The sequence below is a fragment of the Diplodia corticola genome, assembly GCF_001883845.1.
Source record: "Diplodia corticola strain CBS 112549 chromosome Unknown scaffold63, whole genome shotgun sequence".
Lineage (NCBI taxonomy): Eukaryota > Fungi > Ascomycota > Dothideomycetes > Botryosphaeriales > Botryosphaeriaceae > Diplodia > Diplodia corticola.
In genome coordinates this window covers 152,666-176,988 of record NW_017971542.1, presented here as the reverse complement: position 1 = coordinate 176,988, position 24,323 = coordinate 152,666, and the positions used below count along the sequence as shown (strand labels likewise).

At 58.7% G+C, this 24,323-nt stretch overlaps 3 protein-coding genes across 3 annotated transcripts; 2 read left to right on the top strand and 1 right to left on the bottom strand.

Annotated features, from left to right (window-relative positions):
* Window positions 1-4,058: 4,058 nt before the first annotated feature.
* BKCO1_6300044 (phosphatidylinositol 3) lies at window positions 4,059-7,276 on the bottom strand (the record flags this gene model as incomplete). Its single annotated transcript, XM_020278142.1, has 4 exons — window positions 4,059-4,098; window positions 4,146-6,820; window positions 6,892-7,078; window positions 7,197-7,276. The coding sequence occupies 4 exons, from the start codon at window positions 7,274-7,276 to the stop codon at window positions 4,059-4,061; spliced, it is 2,982 nt and encodes a 993-aa protein (XP_020126508.1).
* A 3,255-nt stretch (window positions 7,277-10,531) lies between these two features.
* On the top strand, window positions 10,532-11,386 carry BKCO1_6300043 (uncharacterized protein; the record flags this gene model as incomplete). Its single annotated transcript, XM_020278141.1, has 1 exon — window positions 10,532-11,386. One exon carries the CDS (start codon window positions 10,532-10,534, stop codon window positions 11,384-11,386), a length of 855 nt encoding a protein of 284 aa, XP_020126515.1.
* Window positions 11,387-22,584: 11,198 nt separating this feature from the next.
* BKCO1_6300042 (carbohydrate esterase family 12 protein) lies at window positions 22,585-23,741 on the top strand (the record flags this gene model as incomplete). Its single annotated transcript, XM_020278140.1, has 3 exons — window positions 22,585-22,899; window positions 22,968-23,072; window positions 23,376-23,741. The coding sequence occupies 3 exons, from the start codon at window positions 22,585-22,587 to the stop codon at window positions 23,739-23,741; spliced, it is 786 nt and encodes a 261-aa protein (XP_020126514.1).
* Between the last annotated feature and the right edge of the window lie 582 nt (window positions 23,742-24,323).

Sequence of the window (24,323 nt, the reverse complement as noted above, 5' to 3'; positions counted from 1 at the left end):
GGAACCTCTCCTCCATTGGCCGGCGACAAAGGAGCCCTTCCAATATACGCTAACGGAATTCCGCTCATCCTCATTTTCGTAGGGGAGGGGGCGGGAAGTCCAAAACAAGCAAGCTGGCTGCGCGACAAAAGACACACGCAGGGAGTTGACGTGTACAGCAGCCTCGCGCCATTATGCACGTCGAGTACACATCATTCACATTCACGCTCCCTCCCTTTTGCCCTCCCCTCCCCTTCCCCCCTTTCGCCGGGAGCAAATGGCGAGGCTGCCTTACGTGGCCACCCCTACACAGACCGAAGAAGAGGAGCCAGAGGAAGCGAAAGCAACTCCCACCCCCACAGCATCAACCCAAGTTTACCACAACAAACTGCGCCGGAGGGGGGAAAGAAAGGAAAGGAAAGCCAAACACAAGGCTGAACGCGCCGGGAGTGGTTTTCCACGCCCCTCCGACACCGCAGCCTGATGAGGGCTTTTCCAACCGCCTTCGCTTTCTCATTCTCTCGTATACATGCACGTCAAAGCTGCGTTGTGCGTTAGCTCGGTGGGTGGTCCCGAACCCTCATGCATATTATTACAACACGACGAAAAAATCGAAAATTCCAAGAAATGGGGAATAAATAAAAAAACAAACAAACAGCATCACGTCTGCCTAGGTACCGATGACCAATGCCATGCTGCTCGTTTTTTGCTGCCCTTCCCCACCACCACGACCATGGTCATTACCGGGCATACCATATACATGACGTGCTGAGACATATCTACGGGCCCCATGTCGGCGCGCACCCGCGAAACGGGGGGAGAAGAGAAGGAGGGAAGCGGCGCCTCCTTCCCGCATACCGACTATTTGTGGGGCAGAGAAAAACAGTGGGGATTTGTCATGTAGGTAGCCATTCTTTTTTTCTTGTTTACTTTTTTTTTTCTCTCTATCAAAGGGCTCGCGAGGCTTTTGTTGCTGTTTGCTCGGTCATGGCCCTGCATTATTAATCGAGAGAGAGAAAGTGGGTAATTAACGGCCGGGCGGATTACATATATGGCAAGGAATAGAGGGCGGGGCAGATGGTCAGATAATGCTCCGAGGGAGCAAAATCGACGACGGGAGGGGAAAACGGGGAAAAAAAAAAGCAGGCAGGGGGAGGGAAGAGCCTCTCATTCGCGTGAAGATCGCGGCTCGGGGGCCCGCGTCGATATCGTATCTCTCTCTCTCTCTCTCTCTCTTCGTGATACGACAGCGCTCCACACACACACGCGCACGAAAAAAGCAGCTGCGTGGTGGAACGAGATAGAGAGTGTGTGTGAGAGAGAGAGAGCACTCTACATGTATACGCCCCAACATGGATCCCGAGACGACGGGGTCTCGCTGAATCATCATCATCCCCTCCCCTCCCCTCCCCCCCCCCTCCCTTTCACCCCCGCCGTAAACTCGGAATATCGGCACGTAGGCGAGTACGCGCTTTCCGTATAGACTACGTAACTACGTCAAGGCAGCCCGGGCAAAGAGTCCGCATCCGTGCTGATGAGTGATGAGGATAACTAGCAAAGGAAAAAAAAAAAAAAACAACGCGGCGGCGGGCACCACCCGAGCATGCGGGGCGGCGCGCTAAGTACGTACATTACGAGGTTTCTCCCGCGCGCCGCCCTGCATGGTGCATGGCGTTGGATTGTTGATATGTACCCACAGCCTGAAGATCGGCACGCTTGGATCGTTCGTTCGGGCGTGTGGTGTGCATGTGGAATGGATCGACGGGACAGCTGTTGGAGTCGTCGGGGATCCGGTCCAAACAGAGTTGTTGTGATCGCGATGAGCGGGCAGGGGTGGGTGGGAAGGGCTTGTCGGAAACGGTGCGGTGGTGAGATGGACGCCCGACGTACCTACCTAGGGGAAAATGGGAGAGTGAGGCTCGATGGGGAGCGAGCGAGCAATGGCCCCGGACAACGTGCGAACGGCCTTGATCTCACTGCTGCTTTGATACACGCTTCTGAAACCCTCCCTGCTATGGTCATACATGGATGAAAGAAGAAATGGGTTGAACTAAGCTTTCGTACGCCTTCACTATGTTTTAGTAATAGATCGACACTTGATGCGACCATTGTTCTCTGCGAGGCTCCAACACGTTTCCATCCTTATACGCTGTCCATCCGTTAGCTGTAGGATCGCTGTTAACTTGCTTAGAGCAACCGGGGACACCCTGTTTCACCGCTTGGAGTATCGGCTCGGCAGTGTCGTTGCAGTGCATTTGCATTGATCAACCCTGTTCCTTACACCAGCTATCTATTTGAAAAGAAAAAAAGAAAAATACAATGCCAACGGGCGAACAGCATGAATCGGACAAACCATAGGCAAACAGTCAGAAGAAGAAAAGAAAATTCAAAAAAAGAAATAGCTGTCCCATACGAAAGGGAAATCAGCTTGCCCAGTCTAACATCGGTTAAACAGGGGGATTGAATGTTGTAGAAGGAAGCATAGAAGATCTCGGGGATGTGACACCGTTTAATCGAAATCGTTACCAGATCGGAGAGATAGAGAAAGAGTGTTATGTAAACATATGCAGCAGTTGCTTTGCATGTGCGTGCAGAGTAGGGTTTTACATCACCGCACATATTATATCGTCGACAACGATATCAAGCGCCTATGACGACAACGACTGGGGAAAGGGCTGCGTGGCTTGGCGTGGGCGTGGCGTGGGCGGTCGTAATAACGGCAGCATCGAAGCATTCATCAATGTGGCACGAAAAGAAAAATAAATAAGAATTCACTGTCTGTCACATACATATACGACGCATCGTGCCCCCTACTTTTCCAAGAAAGTTTTCTTTCCTGTTTCCCTTACGTGCCCGCCGCACTCGCATTGCATGGTGTCGCGCATACATAGGGCAGCAATCTTTCTCTCTGGCCGGAGCCAGCTCCGCCTCTTTCCCCTCCACCGTCAGCTGCGGGGTCTTTCAGCTGCTTGCTTGCTGCTACAGCAGCTGATTCTGACTCATCGCTTCCGTATGGATGGATGGATGGATGAATACCGAGCCAACGCTTGTCATTGAAGCTGTGGTGTTGAGACGGAGAAGTAGCTTGACTGATAGGCTTTGGACGAGATACTAGCGGTACTGTGAGCTCCACGAAAACGAGGTATAGTACTCAACAAGTCTCCCATGGCGCTGCAAAGTATTCGCGGTAGTCATATATGCTGAGTCGGCTGCCTTTGTCGATCCTACCGTGTGAAAGTGGTCAAGAGGTCGACAGGCAGTTATATTTGACTCTCCACTGATCATCCACGGCCTACACTGCCCGTCCATGCTAGATCTGACGGGCTCACTCAACTAACAGCGAACAACGTGAGAGGTAGAAGCGGAGGAACGTGTGGGCATAGCACGTAGACGCCTACACGCCTGCAAGGATCATCGATCATGCTTGAGCGATGGAGTGAAGTACGGGGATATGCAGATCGAGAGCAAGCACCCTGCTACAACAGACAGCTAGCGAGACGACACAGAAGCAATGGGATGACTTGCTTTGCTTACTCTCTGTTCCACAGGAATCACATTCTAGGACCGTTGAAGTGGACCGTCACCCTTGGTAACGGCCGTATGTTTCGTGCAGATGCCGCAGATCCGAAGTTGCAGATTGAATATGTCAGACAGAATCAAGAGCTCGCTGGTGGTCGGTGGGGTGACACGGCGTGCTTTTTCTGACGCCAGCGGAGGTAGGCCCGACTGGCCCGGCTGCAAACACGGAGGACCATGCTTTTGCTGGAGGCAGTCTTGTTAGTCGGTCATGCAACTTAGCTGGGTTCCTCGGAAGGTTGCTTGCTGCAACATCAACCCGCCGAGATGCCGCCATGCTGCCGTCCCCATTTGCCGCCCAGCCGCCCCATGTGCCTGTCACCAGCACCCCACGTATATTCACGGCAAACAACTGAAACCAGATTCCAAGGAAATTAAATCCTAAATTTCACGTAAAATGCGGTCGTACAAACGCAGAACGCCGTCGCGATGCTCTTCCTGCCCGCAATCAAGGTGCGACATGCTCGAAAACGAATTGATTCGGCAATTGGGTATTTTCCAGATCAGTAAATGCCTTGCGTACGGTACTGGAAAGTGTCATATCTGCATCCGGTTAGCTTGCCCCGGCCCCACGGAGCGAGAGTACTCACAGCCTCGTGTAGTAGCTTCCAATACTCTTCGCGATGAGATCATCCACAAAGAACTCTGCCTCCTCTTTGCTCAGCTGCAGCATGAACCTTGACCGCAGCGCTGCCACGGCTTGCTGCGTACCCGCCGCGAAGCACGGCATCTGGCTGGCCTTGCCCATCATCTCCACCAGCATCACGATCCTCTCAGCATCCTTCCGAAGCGCCTGGAAGGCTTGCTTGCAGAGGCTCTTGAAGAGGTTAAAGCCCGGGCTTCCCACGCCACCGAGCACGTCCACGTACTCCTGCGTTAGCTTGAACGGCGCAGCCTCGAACCCCATGCTGCCCGGACTGTTGGACAGCATGAAGCCGAAATCGATGTGGACGATGTGGCCTTGGTTGTCGATGAGAAGATTGCCGTTGTGTCTGTCCTTGAGCTGCAACACGTAGCATACGATGCTGTACGCTGCAAGTGAGCGAGCAAACGCATCCACTGCTGCAACGTGAACCTCGTTGTCTGGTTCGCCAAACGTCCGTACGAAATGGTCCCGTAGCGTGGCAATGCGCTTGCGGGGGTTGGTGCCTGCAGCAATACTAGCAAGGGTCAAGCTGCGCTTGAGCGAGTGCAGTGAGACGCCATTGGTGATTGTCTCGATGAGACCCGACGACTCGCCCGTCACCAAGATGCGCATGCTTTTCACCCACACGGGCACCTCGGCATCTTGCCAAATCTTGCTGCACACTTGGATAAGCTGGCAGGCAAACGCTTCTTGGCGAAGATCGGCACCAGTCTTGACAATTACGCTGATGAGATCCCAGTTCTGCATCCATCCGTAAGGCGAAGACCGCCTAATGCGTTCCTTCTTGGCCTTCCACTCCTCGCCAAACGTTGCAGCGCTCGGGTCATCGCGATCGCCCTTGCGCTGGATGCCTCCCGTCTTGGAGTCGTTTTCCATTCGTGCCGCACCAGCACTGTTGCTCGCGTTCGGATCCGCAGCTGCGTCCTCAAGGTCCTCTGGTTCGGCCGTCAACGGTTGCGCCTTGGGCTCGGCCATGATGCTGTCGAACGTGGGTGTCTCATCCATATAGAAGCTTTGTTCCTCCAGGCTCTGCATGCTTGCGATGATTTTCGACTTGATCGAGGCGACTTCCGTTTTCGGCCGCTTCGACCCACTAGCCTCTAGCTGCGCGAGCATCTGTGCCGCAGTGCGCATGTGCGTGGCCAGGGCAGAGAAATCCGGTTGATCCGGGCCCTGCGCCCGATTGGGCATCGGCAAGGTCATCTTACGCGGGACCGGGCTGCTAGTCCGGCTGGTCTCCATGTCGGACGATCGAGGGGTTGACGCCGTGCCCACCGAAGACAGCGTGTGCGCACCGCTTGACGATCGTGCAGGGTTGACTCTGACGCCACTGCTGTATCCGTTACCCGCCAATGCCGTCTTCGCCATGCCGTTCGCAAGCTCCTCTTCGGCAGGATCCTTGATGAGGAGATCCTTGCTTCCAAGGTCGCCATCGGTTGGCTCGAACACGCTGTCAACACCCGGGTCAGGCGGTTTGTCCGGAATGATCGCCTGCCGTGACGAGTCCGAAAGATCGAACAAGCGGCGCTTGTTGATTCCCTTTTCGGCGAGCAGCCGGGTGAGCAATGTTTGATTGGCTTCCGTGTCGGGATCAAAATCAAAGTCTTCTCGAAGCACCTCCACCATCAGAAGATACGGAACACGCTCTGCGCTGTTCAGGCTGGTAGCCTCTGCCGGATTGAGACGGACGATCCTATGGTGTTGGCTGTGGGCTGCAGCTCCATCCTTCAGAGTTGGGGGACAGATGATGGGGATGTCGACCTCGGCAGGGAGGTCTTGAGCTATCAACGCCAGCTCGGCGCGCAGCGCACTGAGGCGTGCAGGCTTCGGAACAATGACCAATCTGTTCGAAATATCCTCCAGCGCACTCAAGAACTGAGTTTGACTCCGGAAATAGTTGGAGCGCAAGATTCGGATCTTCTGCGATCGAGAGAGGGCGCTCGGACTGAGGGGTCGGGGGGCACGGGGTTCGCGGCGCGGCGCAAGCTCACTTGGACGCGGCGGAAGGCCGGCGGTTGGCGGGGGGTCCGGGATCGGAGAGACGCTAGAACTGCGAAAATCAGGCAGAGACGAGGAGCTCATGCGTGCTTCTTTCGCGACGTTGAGAAGGGAGGGCCGGTGGGCGGCCGAGGCAGCTCGCGGCGTCTTCGGGCTTTGCCTTGACGGGCTCGACTGGATCTCCAGGGCAGGCACGGTCGAGTGGCGCTTGGGCGACATGGGGGATTCGGGCTCGGTAGGCTCCAGGACGACAGACTGCGGCCTTGGCTTCCGTGGGCGGGGCGAAGCGCCTGCCACGGTGTTGCTACGAGCCACCTTCTGAGTCTGAGTCTGGGAGGCGTCTGATATGGTCTCGGTCGTCACTCTCGGTTTGCGGGCCTGGGCGACGGCCAATGGGCCAGCATGGCGGGGAAGGAACGGGGCGGCGACGCTGGCAAGGATGAGACTCGAAAGAACGGTGACGGGCAGCACATTGCCCCTTATGCGCTCGCGGTTGGCGGGCTCCGAGGCGCCGAAGACGATGCGCTGAACCTTGTTGTACAGACGACGACATGTCTTGAAGGCGTTGGATTGCGGGTTGCCGGCGAGATCGTGGAGATAGGTCTGGAACAGCCAGAAGGTCTGTAAGGGGGGGCGCGGTGAGCAACGGCGAATTGTGGGAGGGGAGAGGCCCATTGGCGGGGCGGGCTCACAAGCAGGGCGGCATTGACTGATTCCTCGCACAGATCTATGATGAATTCTTCAAGGGCCATCGACTCGTTGTCGACGGAGATGAGGAGATGGCATAGCTGGGGCAGGAAGAACTCGATCTCGTCGTAGGAGAAGCGGCGCAGCTTCGAGCAGAGCACATAGTGGATGCCGACGTGGTCGGCATATCGACTGGCAGGGTGGGGAGGGTTAGCAGGCGCGAGTCGAGCGGCGAGAGGACAGGACACGTTAAGGCGGGGGCGGCGGCGAGAGCGCAGGGTGGTGGGGAGTCGGGGACGGGATCACACACGACAGGTAGGCGACGCTGAGCGAGGGATCCTCGTTGAAATGATCCGACTCGATAAAGCGCTCCAACAAGTTCCAACTCATCTGGAACGGCTCATCGGGCGAGGTGTCGTGGGGAGAGGGCGGTGGAGGGACGCATGGTGCTTGGCTCCGGGATGCGAGCGAGCTGCAAGGTGTAGGTAGCTGCTGTATGCAGCCGGCCTTGGCGCGACCCGCCCCGAGATGCCCCGGCCAGGAACCCAGGAACCCAGGAACCGCAGGCGCGCCCATCACCACTCTCCGCCGACAAAGCCACCACACAAAGCCTCGCAGCCCGTCGACGCCTGTCTCGCGCCCGCTGTCTGGTCGAGTCGCCCGCACGCAGCCGCCCTGCAAAGAACGCCGGCGCCCGCCTGAGACAGCACCGCGCCGCCGCTGTTGCCTCGCATTGTCTGCCATCTGCCCGCCTGTCCGCCTGCCTGCCCGCTGCTCGAGCTCACCGACGCCGTCGCCGTCCGGGGCGCGTTCGCGTCATTCACGGCGCCCAATGTCTCCGTCACCTGCAGCTCGATGCAAACCCGGCCAAAGCCTGGGCTGATCACACGCTGGCCGCTTCGGTTGCCTGGCCTGTGTTCACCATACCCGCCAAAACTGCGTCCAGATGGCTTCACCCGCGGCCATCTCCCGCAGCGCCGCCAGGCCCCTCTGGAGAACCGCCATTGTGTATTTGCGGAGCCGAGCGACGGCTTCCGGTCGCGTTCGAATGCGGCGCTGAGCAGCTGGAGACGCCCGTCGTCGAAAGGGCACGCGTTGTTGCACCGTGGACGACGCCCGTGGACGACGCACCAATCTGCCAGCAGAACGTGGCGGCCGACGTGGCGCAGGTCACCATTGTGCCGTGCCTGTCAACGCCTTTGCCGTTTGCTTTTTCGGTCAAGCAGCATCGACCTAGTGACATGACCATCGGCTCGCTTAATTCTTGACCTCCTGCACCGCCAGAGTCCACTTGGCCCAGCAAGCCCGGACACCCGCCTTGCGCACTGGCGAAATGGCTCATGGCTATGGATCTCGCGTCCTCGTTGCGGCCGAAAGCATTAACGAGGGAAAAATTCATGCAGCATGAGGATGACGAGCGCAACCCTGGCGCAAAGAAATGGTGATGGGCGACGTTGACGTCGAGCCGGTCTGCCGAGACTGCCCCGACCGCAACGGGGTGTGTGAGGCTGAGGAAACCTGCCTGCTCGTCTGTGGGAAGCCATGTTCACAAACTCTCCTGTGCGCGGCCCCGTATGAGAATGGACCAGGATTACGGATCACTGGACCGGGAAACAGAACACCACTCTATTTGCCAGCCATTGCACATGCAAAAAGCAAAACCGAGCCGTTTCGCCCCATGATTGCCCGCACCGGGATCGCAGAGAAAACCGTGTGCAGTTGTCGTCCAAGGCGGACGTGCCGGGGACATGGCCGGCGACACGCTGAAAGGGGAAGCAAAAAGAAAGGGATCGAAGAGACGATGCGACAACTCACCGGAGCCAGCGAGCCAGCGAGCCAGCCAGCCAGCCAGCAAGTCGCGGAAGCGTCGCCCATGGCTGCCGACATGTCGAGAGGAAGCGGTCGAGGAGTACAGACACCGGCCAGGATAGGCAACTCACGCACATTCATCACGTGAGGTCTGGGGCCCGTTGCTATCGGCCACGGCGCCCACGGCGGCGGCACAGAGCCGCGCAGGCGCCCTGCAGAGGGTGCGTTGGCTTGGCGCGGGCACCCAAGTGCTGCGGTGCATGCACGGCGGTGGATGCAGCTGCAAAAGCAACGCAACGCGCATGCCGTGCAAGAGCGCACCGCACTCGCCCTCCCTGCTCGGCGCCCGCTCAATGCCCGCCCGTCCCCAGAGGCGCGCTCCCTCGCAACGATCATCGGGAGGCCAGCATCAGCTTCCCCGGCTCGCTGCAATCTACTCTTCACATCTGCGGGCTATGGCACCGTGCATTCGTGAAATTTGACGGAGGACGGGCTTACGAGAGGGCGGCGCCGGCTGGCTGGCTCTGCAACAAGCCGTTTGCAGGGCCTGCGCGGCTCCAGCACATAGCCCCGGCCCCGGCCCCATATGCGCCTCGACTGCGCCGTTAGCTGCGGTGCTGCGAGGATGTGCGACACCAGCATCTGCGTCGCGCCAGGAACGCTGATCCGTGGCCGCCCGCCCGCCGTTGGCTGCGCGCTCCCGGGCTCGCGGGCGGCAGCGATGAAGAAGGCCCTCTCCCAGGAATCCGTCTCTGCCTGCACTCCCCAGCTCTCGCACGTGGTTCTGGCCCGCCCGTGACATCATGACCCGCTCGAAGCGGCCGTCGCGAGTCAGCCGTCGGTGGCCGTCGTCGTCGCCGCCTGTACCTCACCTCTGGCTGTGTCACCGGAATGTAGCGCCTGCATCTTGGGCATGATTTCGGGGACCGTGTCTCGACTGCCCCGCGCCCAATCACCGCCCGCCCGGCGCTACTTCCTCTCAGCTGCCCCGGCCCCTGCCGCCTTCCAGAGCGTTACACGCCCTGGACGTTGATGACCGCTACTCTCCCGTCCGAAACGGGCGTCGCCTTGCAGCGGAATTTTGCAGCTGCCCCGGCGCCCTCTGAACTTCGGTACGGACGGGGGTGGACTGCAGCCTGCCGCTCATGAGGCCAAGATCGCATGCTCTGCTCGCAAAACTCGTCTGGGGACGCATCCTCCGTCCACCAATGTGGCTGCCTCGCGCCGTTTCTGGCCTCTTGCCGATCTCGCCACCGGCATATGCCAGCTCACAGACCCTCCAGCCGCCCGCCCCTCTTGGCCTGCCCTTCTGCGGACACCTGCCTGCTGCTGCCGCGAGGCTGAACGTGAAGATACGAACAGCTCGACGGCCGGATCGACGCAATCTGCGTCCAGGCCAGATCCGACGAGATTGGCCCGGGGGGCCAGGGCCTACTGCCCGGAAGGGCGAGCGCGCCGATTTCTTCACAACACGTATCTTCGGGGGACAGCGTCCTCGACTGGGGTCATTGGTGGTAGGTAGGGGTGTTGGCAAGCGGCTGCCTGCAGAAGCATGCGTCCGTGGAGCACACATCTGCTTTTTCTCTCGAGGTTTACAAGTTTGCATCGGTTACACAGAGTCGACAGCCCTGGGCCGACCAGATCAATGCTTTGATAACTCTTGCGAGACGTGCTGCTCGATAGGTATTTTAAGAGCTGCGCGGTTGGACCCTGAACACTCCCTCAGCCCTCCACTACTCCTCCTCCCACCTCACTCGATTAAGGTTCAGCCCATCCCATAGCACCCGCCCCAAGGATCTTTCCCTCAGCTCGACTTTGCCGTTCGCCTGACCCGTCATGAGCAACCTCCGGAACATCCTCAACGAGGATTCCTCGTCGACCCCGCCGTCCAATGGCAGCCGCAACAGCTCGACGAGCTCCTCGCCCATCGACGGCCATTCCAGAGCCGGCGCCCAGAGCCCAGACTCGCGTGGCCTCGAGAGGATGTCTCTCGACTTTGTTGCGCCTGGTAGCCGCTCAGCCCCACACAGAGCCAGCCAAAGCTCGTACCACCCTGCTGCCTACGCCCACTACGGCTATGGCGCCGAGTACAGCCATCAAGCGCTGCCCATCCGTGGTGGTCACAATGCCCAGCCCCAGTACCCGGCCGCTTACGCCGCTGCCGGTCTTCAGCACTCGCCGTGGACCTCTGTCAATTCGGCCTCGGGTTACAGGCGGCCGAGCACGGCTGGGAGCACCAACTACTCGGAGAGTGAATTCCACGACACGTCAGACCCCGACTCGCCCTCGGCCTACAACCAAGGCTCTCCAGGTGGCTCGTCCAGAAACGGCCGTGCCGATCCTTCCCGTCGCGAGCCCCGCCATACCTATGGCGAGGAAGAGCGTGCTTTCATCATGGTGTGCGCCATCTTGCGTGGCATGACCTGGAAGGAGATCGAGAAGGACTTCCGCGAACGGTTCCCTGCCGGCCAAAAGAGACGTCACCACGAGTCTGGTTTGTGGCCGACGTACCCTGACCAGGAACGAACGTCTGGTGGACTCACCTGCGCCTACTATCGCATCCGAGAGCAGTGGGGAATCCCCAAGGTCCGTGGCGTGTCTGACGAACAGAAGCCCGAGGTCAAGGCCGTCGTCAAGAAGACCATCCTCAACATGCACGACTTCCCCGACCTTCAGCAATACATTCAATAATGCCGTTGGCATCAGTGGCTACGCGTCATTCTTCTTTGTCGGCTCTCATTGGCGTCTGTTCAGGCCTACTGCGGATACGGCTGCCCTATTTTGATGACGATGTTGGTCAACAGCCAGCGTCCTTGCTTTTTTTTTTGACACTTTTCTATTCCCATTGCTGTCGTCATCCGGCCTGAAGGCGTATGGTGCGGCTTACAAAACCGTTATCCGGGGCTGGTAACTCGGAGTACGCGGACCCCTAATGACCCAAAAAAGCCTTTGATTCTCCTTCTGTTTCACTTCAACGCCAAGGGATGTCAACAATATGTTTTTTCTTGTTTCCTTGTTCTCGACGAGCATGTCTTATAGGAGTAGTGCATAGCTACGGTCATCTATATGGGTTTGAATAGCAATGGCTTTCTCACATGTTGTACCTCATGCCACGTTTTGATCTGCTGCTGCGCAACCCATCTTAAAATTAGCTTACAGCTGTGAAGACTTTTAGCGCTGCTGGCTTGCTTGAAGGATGGTTTGTCTAGGCAGGCACGTCGGCACTGCTGACATGATCAGGGTCCTCTACTAACCATGAACCGGGTTGGCAGTGAGACACGCCTTGCCTTCATCGGAACTTGCTCCGCGGGCAAGCGCTTGGAACGATCCCTGATCGACTGCCCAGTCTCCGACGGGAAGGAACTCTCCGAATCGAATATAAGTGGCGGACGTGCGCGTGTATCATGTCGTGGCCATTGGAAGCCACAATATCTGGTTGAGGGCGAGGGCGGCACTCCCTGCTTCGCCACCCTCGACAGGTCACATATCACTTCTTTCACAGCATCAAGGAGGTGTTTGACGCGATTCAGCAGCGGCAGATGGCCCGTTCATGCCCCGGGTCGGAGACAATCGACGGCGCCGGGCCCGGAGCTGAGGCAACCTCCAGGGACGGGATCTCCGAGCAGATATGCGACATGTCCTTTTGCATGCCGGCCCAACGCCATAGCAGCAGCGGACCCGGCCTTCGGATCAGCCGTCAGGCACCGGGTATCTAGATCAGCTGCTGTGCTGAGCGCGTATGTGCGAAGTGACCCTTGCTCACCGGCCGGTCTGAGACGCCCGCCTTTTTTTTTTTTGGTGGGCAGCTTGGATATGCGACACACCCCACGCGACGGTTTCTTTTTCCATCAGGCTCGGGTCGACGGTGGGTAAGTGCATATATTGGCTTTTGCTTCTCGCTTTGCCAGACGTCCCGGCAGCACACTCATCACGGCGCTGACGGCGCCGACGACGCCCGGGTTCCCGCCACGACGTTCCAAAATTGTGCACTACTCAAGACGAGCATCTATGACACTTTGGCAGCTGTGCCCTTGACGTCGCCAGCAACCCTGAGAAGCGGGCTTTCGACGTGATGCTTGCTGGGTAGGTAGGTGCACGCCCTGATTCCACTTGGGGGGTTGAGGTCCCCTCGCTAACCGTCAAAGGCGACAGACACTCAGTCCCTAACGGAGCTGCACGCACGTCCGATTCGAGGGCCGTCGGGCGCGTCGGCGAATGGACGGCGAGACGACAGGCCGGGCTCTGACTTCCATGACTTTGCGGCCGGCAGGATCGGAGTCCCTGGTCACGCAGACGAAAGGCATGCCAATGAGGACAGCCGAGGCGGGGGGGGGTCGGGGGGTCAGCAATGCAAAATGCCACCTCCCCTTCCGATGGCCATGCCGGCAGCATGGAATGAAACGGAGCCACAGGGGCAAATACACAGTGTCGGAACCGACAGCGCAGCAGCAACAGCAGCAGCAGCACCTCGGCCATGCAGCATGGCATAGCTGGCAGTGCGTAATGCGCGCTATCACACTCGGGCCGCGGACGCCATGGACGGCGCCGAGGCTGGCGCTCGTCTTTGACGTCAGGGCGGCGGCAGCGAGCTCCAAGCCGGCAGCGAGGCGAGGGTGGTGGTGGCACGGGGGAGATGGGGAATTGTATTCTCGATCCAGCAGACAAGGCGGCGGGCGGCTGCGAGCAAGCCGGTATGCCTTGGGAGGAGGGAGCTTGACATCATCCCGCAGCCGGCCGTCCACCACGTTCCCGCATGGGCTGCAGCAAGCCCGGCAACCCGTTCCTCGCATGAGGCACGCAGTTGCGATCCCTGTGAGACGTGATGTGATTGTCGTAGCCCAAACGCAGGCAAGGGCCGGCGCAGCCGGAGCCAATGCACATGGACGTTTCGGCGCGCGCGCGGCCGACACATGGTCCGGTCGACACGGCGAACGCCCTGGGGTGGCTGGGCCCGCGGGTTCGAGAGTTCGAGACCAGTCCGAAGGCGCGAGATCCACGCTGCCGTGCCACGGTCGATCTCGCGCGCGCTGGCATGCAACTCACTCTCACCTCTCACCTCTCGTCCCAAGCCATCCTTTATACCGGCCGACGCGCCGCGGCAATCGACGATGCTGGCCCGGCGCTAGTGGGGACTGGCCGTCGTGAGTGCCAGACTGACCGTCTGCCGTCCACCCGCGCGCGCGAGGGCGATCGCCAGCCAGGCGGTTGCGGACCGTTGAGGGACCAGGGGGGAGATCGCGGCCGGGACCATCCAGCCGCCGCCGCTAACGCCCGGCGGGTTCTGAAGCTTTTCCGTTTGGTGTGTTGTGCTTGGCCGTTCAGCAGCCAGCCCCGACGCGCTGGCATATCCCAGTCGCCCGCCAGCCGAGCACATCCACCCACCCGTCCATCCGTCCGTCCATCCATCCATCCATCCATCCATCCTCATCTCCTCTTTTCTTCGTTTTCGTTTTATCTCGATGCCCGTTGGCCCAACTGAAGCCTTCCCCTGCCACCGTGGTGGCACCCTTTCCCCTTCCTCCCCTTTCTCTCGCTCTCTACTATCTCTCTCTCCTTCCCTTCTGCTGCATTTTGCCGCTCTCCCCGGCACCCGCCGCCGTTCCCTCGGCCGATCCTCTCCTCTTCCATAGTCAGCCTGAGGCGATCATCTTGGGACACCGCTTGTCATTGGCATTGCCTTTCTATCCGTAGATCAACATGGGGTCCTCTCCCCCCCACCCTTCCAATTCATCCGCAACCCAGACCTTGTTCTTTCCCTCGTCCCGTCCCTCCATCCCTCCCTCCCTCCGCCTGCACAACCACGCTGGCACTACATACATACTCGTTCGTTTCACCCAACGCAACCGCTTCCGGGAGGACGGTCGTCGTGAGGGATTAACCGCAATCAATGCAAGGCTTACTCTTGCATATTGCATCTCTCCCTTCCACAAGGCGGATACCATGTGGATGGGGGATGGAGGATACCACCAGTCTCTCAATCACTTTCTCTTTTCTCCGTCTCTGTCTTTCTCTTTCTTTTTCTTTCTTTCTTTATCTCTCTCTCTCTCTCTCTCTCTCTCTCTCTCTCTCTCTCTCGCCCTCCTCCCTCTCACCTCTCCTCCCCACTCCACATACTCTCCCACACTTACGGACGTACACTCCCCGCTCTCCCCCCCCACCGCCACCTCGTTCTCCCCAACCTCGTTCCCATTATATTACTCAGTCACACATACCTAAGCGCGCGGCGGCCGCGGCTGCGGAGGAAAGAGACAAAAAAACCCCCCCCAGCTCCACATATATCGCATGCATCATCAATGACAAGAACCGATCCCTGTTACATCTCACCTTTCCGTCTCCGCGTCGTGTCTCCGTCCGAGCAGCGGCCCAATTCTTTTTGTGTTCCCTCTCAAGCTTTCCCGCCCCCCACTCCCCCCTCCCCCGCCCCCCCTCGAACGACGTACGCAAACGCAAGAAAATTAAAAATAAAAAAAAAGTAACGGAATATAAATAGAAAGAATCAGAGTGCTTTTCCTTTCTACCCGTACCGTACCGTACCGTACCGGACCGGTCCGGTCAACTGCCTACCCACCCTGCTGTGACCTTGCCTTACCCCATGCACGACGCGGGGTAAGCGAAGTGTAAGCGAGGGTAAGCGAGCGGTAGTACCAACTAGTGCAGGGAGGCGGCATAATAGGTAGCAGCGGACGTTCGTGTCAGAATTTTCTTGTTTGTCGGCAAAGGGTGGTTGTCGTCGGCAAGAGTGGGGGGAGGGGGGAGCGTTTTTGACACTGGTGATGAGCAGCAGCAGTGGGGACGGCATGTGGACGAGGAGTGGGTGGGGGTGGGGTCAGGTAGCATGTCCATCGTCATCGTCGTTGCTGTCGCCGTCGTCGTCCTTTGGGCGAAGAGGTGTGTTTCTTTGCTCCACGTCTCGGCGCGATTGATTGGTTCGTGGGATGGGAGTGGTGGAGTGTGGGTGGGAGAGAGGGGGGGGGGATGTAACGGGTTCCTTTTTTTTTTCTTTTTTTGAAGCACAGACTTTCTGGATGCTCTTCCATCGTCAATTGTTCGGGGAGGGGAGGGGTTTTTTTTTTCTTTCATCCTGTAGTCGATTTCGGTTTCGGTTGTTCCGCTCGGTTTTCGTATGTGTAAGCAAGAAAGTAGAGTGAATTACTTAAGAACAGGGGTGGGGGGCATAACGAGATTTTTGACTAGGATTAAACATGCTGGCCCGGAGCCGGGTCCGACGGGCGTGGATTGGGTATAAGATGGGCCTGGACTATAGGCCCGCTTCGATGGCTGATGTACGGTGGTGCTTTGGGCTTTGGAGGGGAGGTGCTGCATGTGGAGAGGGGAGAGGCCTTTCTTCTGTGGAGTGGATCGCTGGGGGATTGATGGGTCGAGAAGGTGGTGGTAGTGAAGAGAAAGAGAGGCATTTGGGGCTCTGCGGCTTTTCGGTCGTGATGACTCGCGTGAGGCTCGGTTGTGGGAGATCTAGAAGGCGTCGGTCCATTCGCCTTTCGCCTGACTAGTTGACCATGTGATCAAGTGATGTGCTGTGGGGGCCGATGGACTCGAATGTTGTGTTGTCAAGCTTTGTCTCTCGGTGCCGATCCACTACTCATGCTTTTTCCCATCAGTCTCTGGTCAATGATGACAGGAAGAAAGCGATACGCTCGTGCGTATTGTTGTGGTGATGTGGGATCGTATGTCTAGCAATCGTCGTCGTGATGGAGATGTGGATTTGCACAGCTCGATGGCTCGTCGAGGGAGATGATGTTGTTGGAAGCATCATTAGAAAAGCAGTGAGTTATTTTCGACAATTGATTTTGCTATCTAGATGTATACGAACACCTATGCAAACCAACGCTGCTGTTTCGGCCCGTTCTAAGCTGTCGCGATAGGAGAACACCTAGGGCGCTCTACTTGCATATATCCGGCCACATGACCGACCTACCTAGCGTCGTGAATGCTTCATCTAGTCGAGTGGGACATTATTAGTACAGAGCACCGCCATCGAAATCCTCGGCGCTACGTCGAATCGCATAGCGCTTCAGGCGGCAAATCCCCCTTTTGCATGCCCACCGACATTGGAAAGGCCTTGTACATCTTCTCGGGGGCCTTCAGTCATGACCCGCTCTTTGGGCCTCCGTTGTGATGATCGTACGTCCCCCCCCCCCCCCCTCGGCCCAGGTTTGTGGTCCAGACTTCCTTCGGCTGACCAGGTGGCGTCGAGAAACGGCGACTAGTGGGCGGAATCTGCTCCGAGTTGACATCACCATTCCTTCCAGAAGGCTCTGGGTCCCATCCCGACGCCCTGCCTGTGCTGCGTAGCCGTCGGCGGCGGGCGGGCTGTGGCGAAGTGGCGTGCCGACGGAGAGGCTGGTGTGGTGTGGCGACCAACATTTCAAATAGACGGCGCTAAGTCGGTTCCTGATGAACAGTACGCAACACCGCCGCCACAGCATCAGTGCTTCGTCAAGCGACTTCCACTTGTAATTCCAAGCTTTTGTGCCCTGCACAGCGAGACGGCGGCAAAGTATTCGTCATCGTGGCTTTCGTTCGTCTCTGCTTGCCTGAGGAAGAATGGTAAATCCGAAGCGCCAAAGCTGTCAACAGAACTCTGGTAGACAGGGTTGAAGGGCAGGGACGAGCTTTGCGGACAAAGCGACGGAGACGGGGCATCAGCCAGGTCTTGGGCTGGTAAGTTTCGCGTTTGTACAGTCGTCTGATTCGCTTCGGTCGCGCAGTGTCGCTTTGCTGTGTGTGAAGATGAGGTCAAGGAGCCTTCCACCATACACTCAAGAGCGAAACGCCTTCCAATCCCTTCCTGACAGAAAGAATCCTGTCAACTTTAGCTTCGTCATTGTTTCCGTGCACTTTCTTTGTATCGAAGGTGCGAGCCAGCGCTCGGTGACGGCTCGTTGACGGTGCTGACGTTTCGAGTCGCGTGGAGAAGACGGGAAGACGATCTACCAGATATTCATACTGTCAGTGGGCATGCGAGCAGATCCGTAGGTATAAACCCTCTTCACTGGCGGGGACGCAGCTTGCGTTTCTCCGATAGGGCCCGAGTCAAGAGGCTGACGTGATCGCGCAGTGGGGGGTGCGGAAGTGAAGCCGGGTTCGGTTCCTAGGCACCAGCGAGCATGGCACAAGAAGCCTCTGTGGGCTTTCGCTGTGGGCGGTCATCGTCTCGGTTCGACGCGCGGTGTCGCTTGACACAGAGCCAAGGTGAAGAGGAAGAGAAAGAGAGGGGGGAATCTGGGCCCAGGTTGGGCGCGAGACCGGGCGCATGCATATTACCATGTAGCCTTTCGAGATTCTGGCATCACACTGCTCACCCATGACTAGTGACGTCCGTGTGTCCGAAAACAGGGTCAGCTTGAGGGCAACCTCTTGGGGATCAGTACCCGAAACCCCCTGTAATTGAGAGCACGGTCCAGCGGAGACTGTGTTTTGGGGTATACCGAAAACATGCACACTCAATGGCTCCCTCCATGTCACCTATGCAGCGCTGTCTGGCCGAGGCCAGTATATGGCTGGGATAGCGGGTGCGGTCGGTGGGCAGGCAAGAATCCCTGGCCTGGCATGCGCCAGCCATGCGAGTCATCCTCACCCGGCGACTGGCGAGGGTTTGGAGAGCCTTGTCACACGGGAATAACGGATGCTCCAGGAGGATTGCGTACCCTGCCAAGTGTCTTGTCCAACAAATCGACGATGATTGTTTTTGCCACCTGCAAGAGTCTCAGTGCAAGAAGGTGTGGGGGAGCTGCCGATTTGGTCACTTATCGCAGTCATTCGTGGCAAATAATGCACCAGGCCAACGGCTTCCCAAGGCATTGGAAAGGACACACTAGGAAGTAGGTGCCCGACAGACCCCCTGGTTCTAAGCCAGGGGTTGCTAGGGGACTCTCTAGGTAGATGCGTTGTGATTTGCTTTGCGGCTCCGCGTCTTCCGTAGAGGCCCGGTCGGTGTCCATTCCTACTCGGTATCTGGTATAGCGGTTCATCGGCTCCAGCTCAGGCCGATCTAAGTGGTCACTACCCTGGCTTACTAGTGTGGTAAAAAAAATCACTGAGCAGGGGAGACGACAGCTGAGATCGCCCGCGCTAGGGCACTTAGCCTTCACTTCCATGCGCACACCGCCAAAACGTTACAAGCAAGTTGGAGAAACCTTTTCGTTTGACTGGAGCCAAGCCTGTTACACATGGCTCGTCATCCGTGTTTTATAACATCATCTCAAACGCGACCACGCTCATGTCACCACGTCCGGGCATACGAGACCGGTCAGGGAAAACACCGTGAGAGACGCACGTAAGCAGTAGGGTGCGCGAACCGGGACGTATGCCATCTGCAGTCGGCGTCGGAGTAGTCCGACCACCACTGCAACGCAAGCTGATTCGCGACGCGGGGAGTCCACACGTCCCATGCCCTCCAGGTCCAGGTGCAGTCCAGCCGGGGCAGGTCCTGACCTACGTGGCTCCATGTGTTTACATCATAAGAAACACCATGCGCATCGCGGGGAAGCAAGTGCGCTCAATCGGTTCAAAAGACCGAGGCTGCTGGCAGCCCCACCTCACGAACAAGCATCATCGCCAGCCAAGTCTTGTGTATTGCGAAACAAGTTTCATGCGAAGCAAGCATCGGACGAACCTCTTTTATCTGCGACTTCGTCTCGTTTCTGATGTGCGACTGCAAGCACGATTGACGGAATCAAGACGGTACCGAGTACGGAGTAGACGATCGAGACACCGACAAGTCTGGCCCCACAGATCATCGAACATGGGGTCCTCAACGAGAAATTACCGATGAAATGGCCAATGAGGTCGGAAGAGGCTGGCGCTGGCGCCCACGATGGCTCGGTAATTATCTATCGAAGGACGTCAATATTCCACAGCGCTCCCTGAATGCATGATTACATGTACATACGCACATTTGGCTCCCTAGAGATGCCCTCCGAGAGCTAAGACTGTCGTCGTACTGGAAGCGTGTGGCCAGACCTCATTCCTGCGCTCTGATGGTTGCACTGGTCGCGATCCAGAGCGTCTACCTAAGCCATACCCTGGAGGCTGGTGAAGAGATAACCCCATGGTTGCTTAAAGGGGTATGCTGGGCGAGCATCCGGCAGTTGAGCGATCTACACTGTAGACAAACCCTTCTTTCGTCTCCCGACAAATCACTCCGCTAGCAATAGGTAAGCCAGAGGCGGAGCCTCGATTAACGGGGCCTCGGGCATGTGCCGTTAGAGGATTCGGGCCTTGGTCGGACATACCAGCCAGTTCACTCTGTTACGGACGTAGTAGTGGCTGGAAGCAAGTCGCTAGTGTGTATACTTAGCGAGCCCCTCTAACTGTCTACCTGTAACCGTCACTTACTAGGCAGCGAAGTCGCCGCTCCCAGTCTTACAGCAACCCGGTGCGAGAGGCGCGGAGGCGGACCCAACCTCCGACTGCAGGGCCATCACCTCGCAGGACTCGACATACTCGTTCGGTACCCCTCGCGTGCCCGTTCAAGTCGTAGACGACACTCGTGGCCCTGACTGGAGAGCCAAAGAGATATGAAGCCGACATTCGGGTCCAAAGTCAGGACTTGGACCGCAATCACTCGCAACCGATTCGGAAAGGTGGAACCACGGACCCTTTAATGGCCTAGTGCGTACATCCCTACAAGATACGACGTGATGTCTCAAAAGCCATGATGGATCTCGATGCCAACGCAATGCGATTTTCAAGTGACGCTAGGTAAGTCAGCGATTCTGGAATATGTGATTGTGAGAAAAGCCCTGGACGAAGCTGTTGCAATGGCTAATTTCCTTTGGGTCAGGGGTGTCCTTCTGCGTGGAAGTCGATGCCGAAGAAGACGAGACGAAGGATCTTTTATCCAAGCCATGGACCAATTCGTAAGCTCGGGCCGTAACTCATCAACCACTCATCCTTTGCTCACCTTCCACTCACCGACAGTCAAAGACACCGCTCCGCGAAAGGCGGGCGAACCTGCTGCGAGTCCCAGCCAACACTGGAGCTCCTCGCCGGACCCAGACCCCCAAACGGCAGCAGTGACGGCCCCAGACCAGCTTCGGAAGCTTCTCCTTTCCCCCCCTCCCCCCCTTCCCGTCAAAACCAACGATACGACGGCAACCCCAGTCACGACGTAAACACGAACACGGAGTTGTCCCCGATATCAGACGTGTCACAACAAACAGAAGGACGTCCAGCATCCACTCGAGCGCAGCTGTACCACACTCGAGCCGCGCCAGCCGTGCCAGCCGTGCCAGCCGTGCCAGTCGTTCCAGCCGTTCCAGCCGTGCCCCAGCGGCGCTTCCCCTCCCCCATGGAAACCACAGGCAGGGTCAGACCATCCGACTTTCCCTAAACCGCCATCGCCACGTCCATCACGGCGCCAACAATGCCAGGCAGACAGCCGCGGTGTCACCGACAAGCAGTCCACGACCGCCACTTTGACGCGCCGGCGCTGGTTCCGCAGCACGGAGAGGGGAGGGGTAGGGGAGGGGAGGGGAGGGGAGGGGAAGAGCTCCCAATGGCAATCTCACCGCCGCGGAAACCTTTGATGCCCGCGTCCTGTGGTGGCGGCCGTGCAGGGATGCGGCGGCGGCGGCGGCGGCGGCGGCGGCAGCAGCAGCAGTGGCAGCATCAGCGGCATCAGCAGCAACACGGCATTCACTGCGAACGGAGATGGGATAAGAGCGGTAAAGCAAGCGCCCCACGGGCCCTTCCCGTACCGGCTGCGGGCTATAGGTCGAGGGCGATCGAATCGAGAAGGGGGTCTGGGTGATTGGGAGGCTGGGCTGGTGACGAGTGTCGGTGCTGGCGGGGGGGTTGACGATGGTACGATATATGGCGTCAGCATGCCTCGCGGCCATGGAGCGCTGAGCGTCCCGAGGCGGGAGGGCTCAGCAGCAGGGCTCATCAGCAGGGCTCGGGCAGGCCATAGGCGGCGGGAATCGCCAAAAGTCCAGAGGATCGAGGGGGTTAGCAGGAGAATGTGCGGTTCAGGTTCGGGGCGATCCCTGTCTGCCCTGCCGAGAAGGGGTGCAACAGCTAATTTTTCTCAAGAAAGCGATTGTCCGGGGGGCTGCGCGGCGACGTCAGCGGTGCAACGGGGCTCGGGGCTGCGGTTGGGCAGAGGGGCGCCAAGAATCCTCATCTGTAGCCTCGTTTGGGGCTAGGCAGATCTCGCCAGGCCTAGATCGGTCGATTCGTCGTGAGCTTAAAGGCGACGGGATCGCCCATCGCATCGCGCCCTGCCGAAAGGCACATCATTGTGCATATCAGGAAGGAAAAAGGCGGTTCCTCCAGATAGGGGTCCACGGTCTGGGCCACAGGCGACGTGAACGAGCAACGGTCGTCGGGTACGCCCGCCGCCATGACGTCAAACGAGCCGCCGCCGCCGCCGTGCCTGATGGCCTGGTGCGCCTGACTGAATGACTGAGATGCCCCAGATGGCCCAGCCCTCGCCGTCTCGCCGTCTCGCCGCCTCGCCCAGCCAAGTCCGCCGCTCGCCGCTCGCCGCTCGCCGCTCGCCGCTCGCCGCTCGCCGCGACTCGCGCCTCCCTCCCGCCCAGACTTTCCGAGTCGGCGCCCAATATCCATCGCCGCCCTGATTGGAGCCGGCAGCGTCGCCAAACACCATGTCTTCGTATTTTGGCATGAACCACCCGCCGTGTCTGCCACTCCCTCCGTGCGCCCCGCACCACCAGCTAGATGCGTTTCACCAGCGCCGACACGGACAGGACGCGGCGGACGCGGCGGCAGCGACGACAAGAAAAGGACGTGTCTTTAAATCGACCAAAATGCGGCACAACACGCGCAGTCGTCCATCGCCTCATCCTCACCCACATTCGTTACCACCACCCCCTTACCGCTTTAGGCAACCACAGACCTAAACGATGCTCTTCCTCCCCGCCGCCTTCCTGCTCCTCAGCAGCGCCTCGGCCCTGCCCCAGCCGTCCGTCAAGCGCGCAGACACGAAGCCCGCCGCCTTCTTCCTCGCCGGCGACAGCACCACGGCCGTGCAGTCGGACATCGGCGGCGGCTGGGGCACCGGCTTTCTCGAGACGACGCTGCAAAACGGCGCCACGGGCGCCAACTACGGCCACAACGGCGCCACCACCGTGAGCTTCCGCGCCGACGGCGACTGGGACACGGTGCTGCAGGCCGTCCGGGACGCCGTCGACGAATACACGCCTTACGTGACCATTCAGGTGAGCTGCCATCAATCTGATTTGCAGAAAATGAAGGACAAGGCGGTTGACGATTTCCCTCTCCTCAGTTCGGCCACAACGACCAGAAGACGGACAAGAACATCACCATCGACCATTACAAGGCGAACCTGGCCCAGTTCGTCCAGGACGTGCGCGACGCGGGCGGCAAGCCGGTACGTGAAGAGAGCAGCCCTCGCCTTGCTTTTCCCTATCCCTCCCCCCCAATTCGCACCCGCCCTTCCGCGACCGGACTCTTGCATAGACAGCGTCAGATCGCGCTGGGCGACGGGAGGAGGAGGTAGTGGTGTTGCTTCCGCCACCACCTCCTCCTCCTCCAACAAAAAGAAAGAAAAGCCCCAGAGCGGAGCGGAGCAGAGCAGAGCAGAGCAGAGGAGGAAAAGAACCACCCGCTCCCCCACCCCCCTCCGCTCAAAAACCCCCATACTCACCACCACCCTTCTCCCCACCCCCCACAGATCCTCGTCACCCCCCTCTCCCGCCGGCAATACGCGCCCCCGGCCAACACGACCATCACCCGCAACCTCGCCGCCCACAGCGCCGCCACCCTCGCCGTGGCTTCCGCTTCGTCCGCCCTCTCCATCGACCTCAACGCCGCCAGCGTCGCGTACCTCGACGCCATCGGCCTCGACGCGGCGTACACGTACAACCTCGTCGCGGGGGACCGCACGCACCTGAACGCGGCGGGGAGCGTGGTGTTTGGGAACATGGTTAGTTGGTTGATGGGGAAGGAGATTGGGGAGGAGGAAGGGTTGGAGGAGTGGACGGTGCCGGGGGGGAGCTATGTCGAGGCGTTTGAGGCGGGGGTTTATATTGCGGCTTGAGTGTGAGTGAGGGGGTGGGTGAGTGAGGGGGTGGGAGATGGCGGGGAAAGGAGGAGGAGGGGTGTAGATAGCGGGAGGAAGGAACGGGGGGACGGACGGACGGACGGGGTGATGGGCGTGTAGATGACTACGACCTTGCCGTGGTATTTATATATGCATCCGAGAGAGGGGAAGAAAGGAAGAAAGAAACAAAATAAATAAAAGCAGGATCCCCTTCCGGTGGCTGTCGGAAATCAGGCTGTCGGTCCCGGCGTTTGCAGTTGCGATCGAGATTGTGCCACCACCAACCCTCACCACGAGTTGGATGGTTTGCCTTGGGACTCGGGAGACGTCATTGATGTGTGCACGATATTCATGTAGATGAGGCAAGCCTCTGAGAAGGATCCTCCATGCTGCAAGGCCAAGGCGCTCGGGTCAGCGCTAGGGAGGCGGACTGACGCGCCGACGGGAGAGGACTCAATCACCACCGTCATGTTGAGAACCGAGAGCCAGCCTGCAGCCCGACGTGGATTGCGGACAAGGACAGTCTGGCCAAGGTTGTAGACAACATATACTGGGACGTTTCAGCTGATGGACTTAATT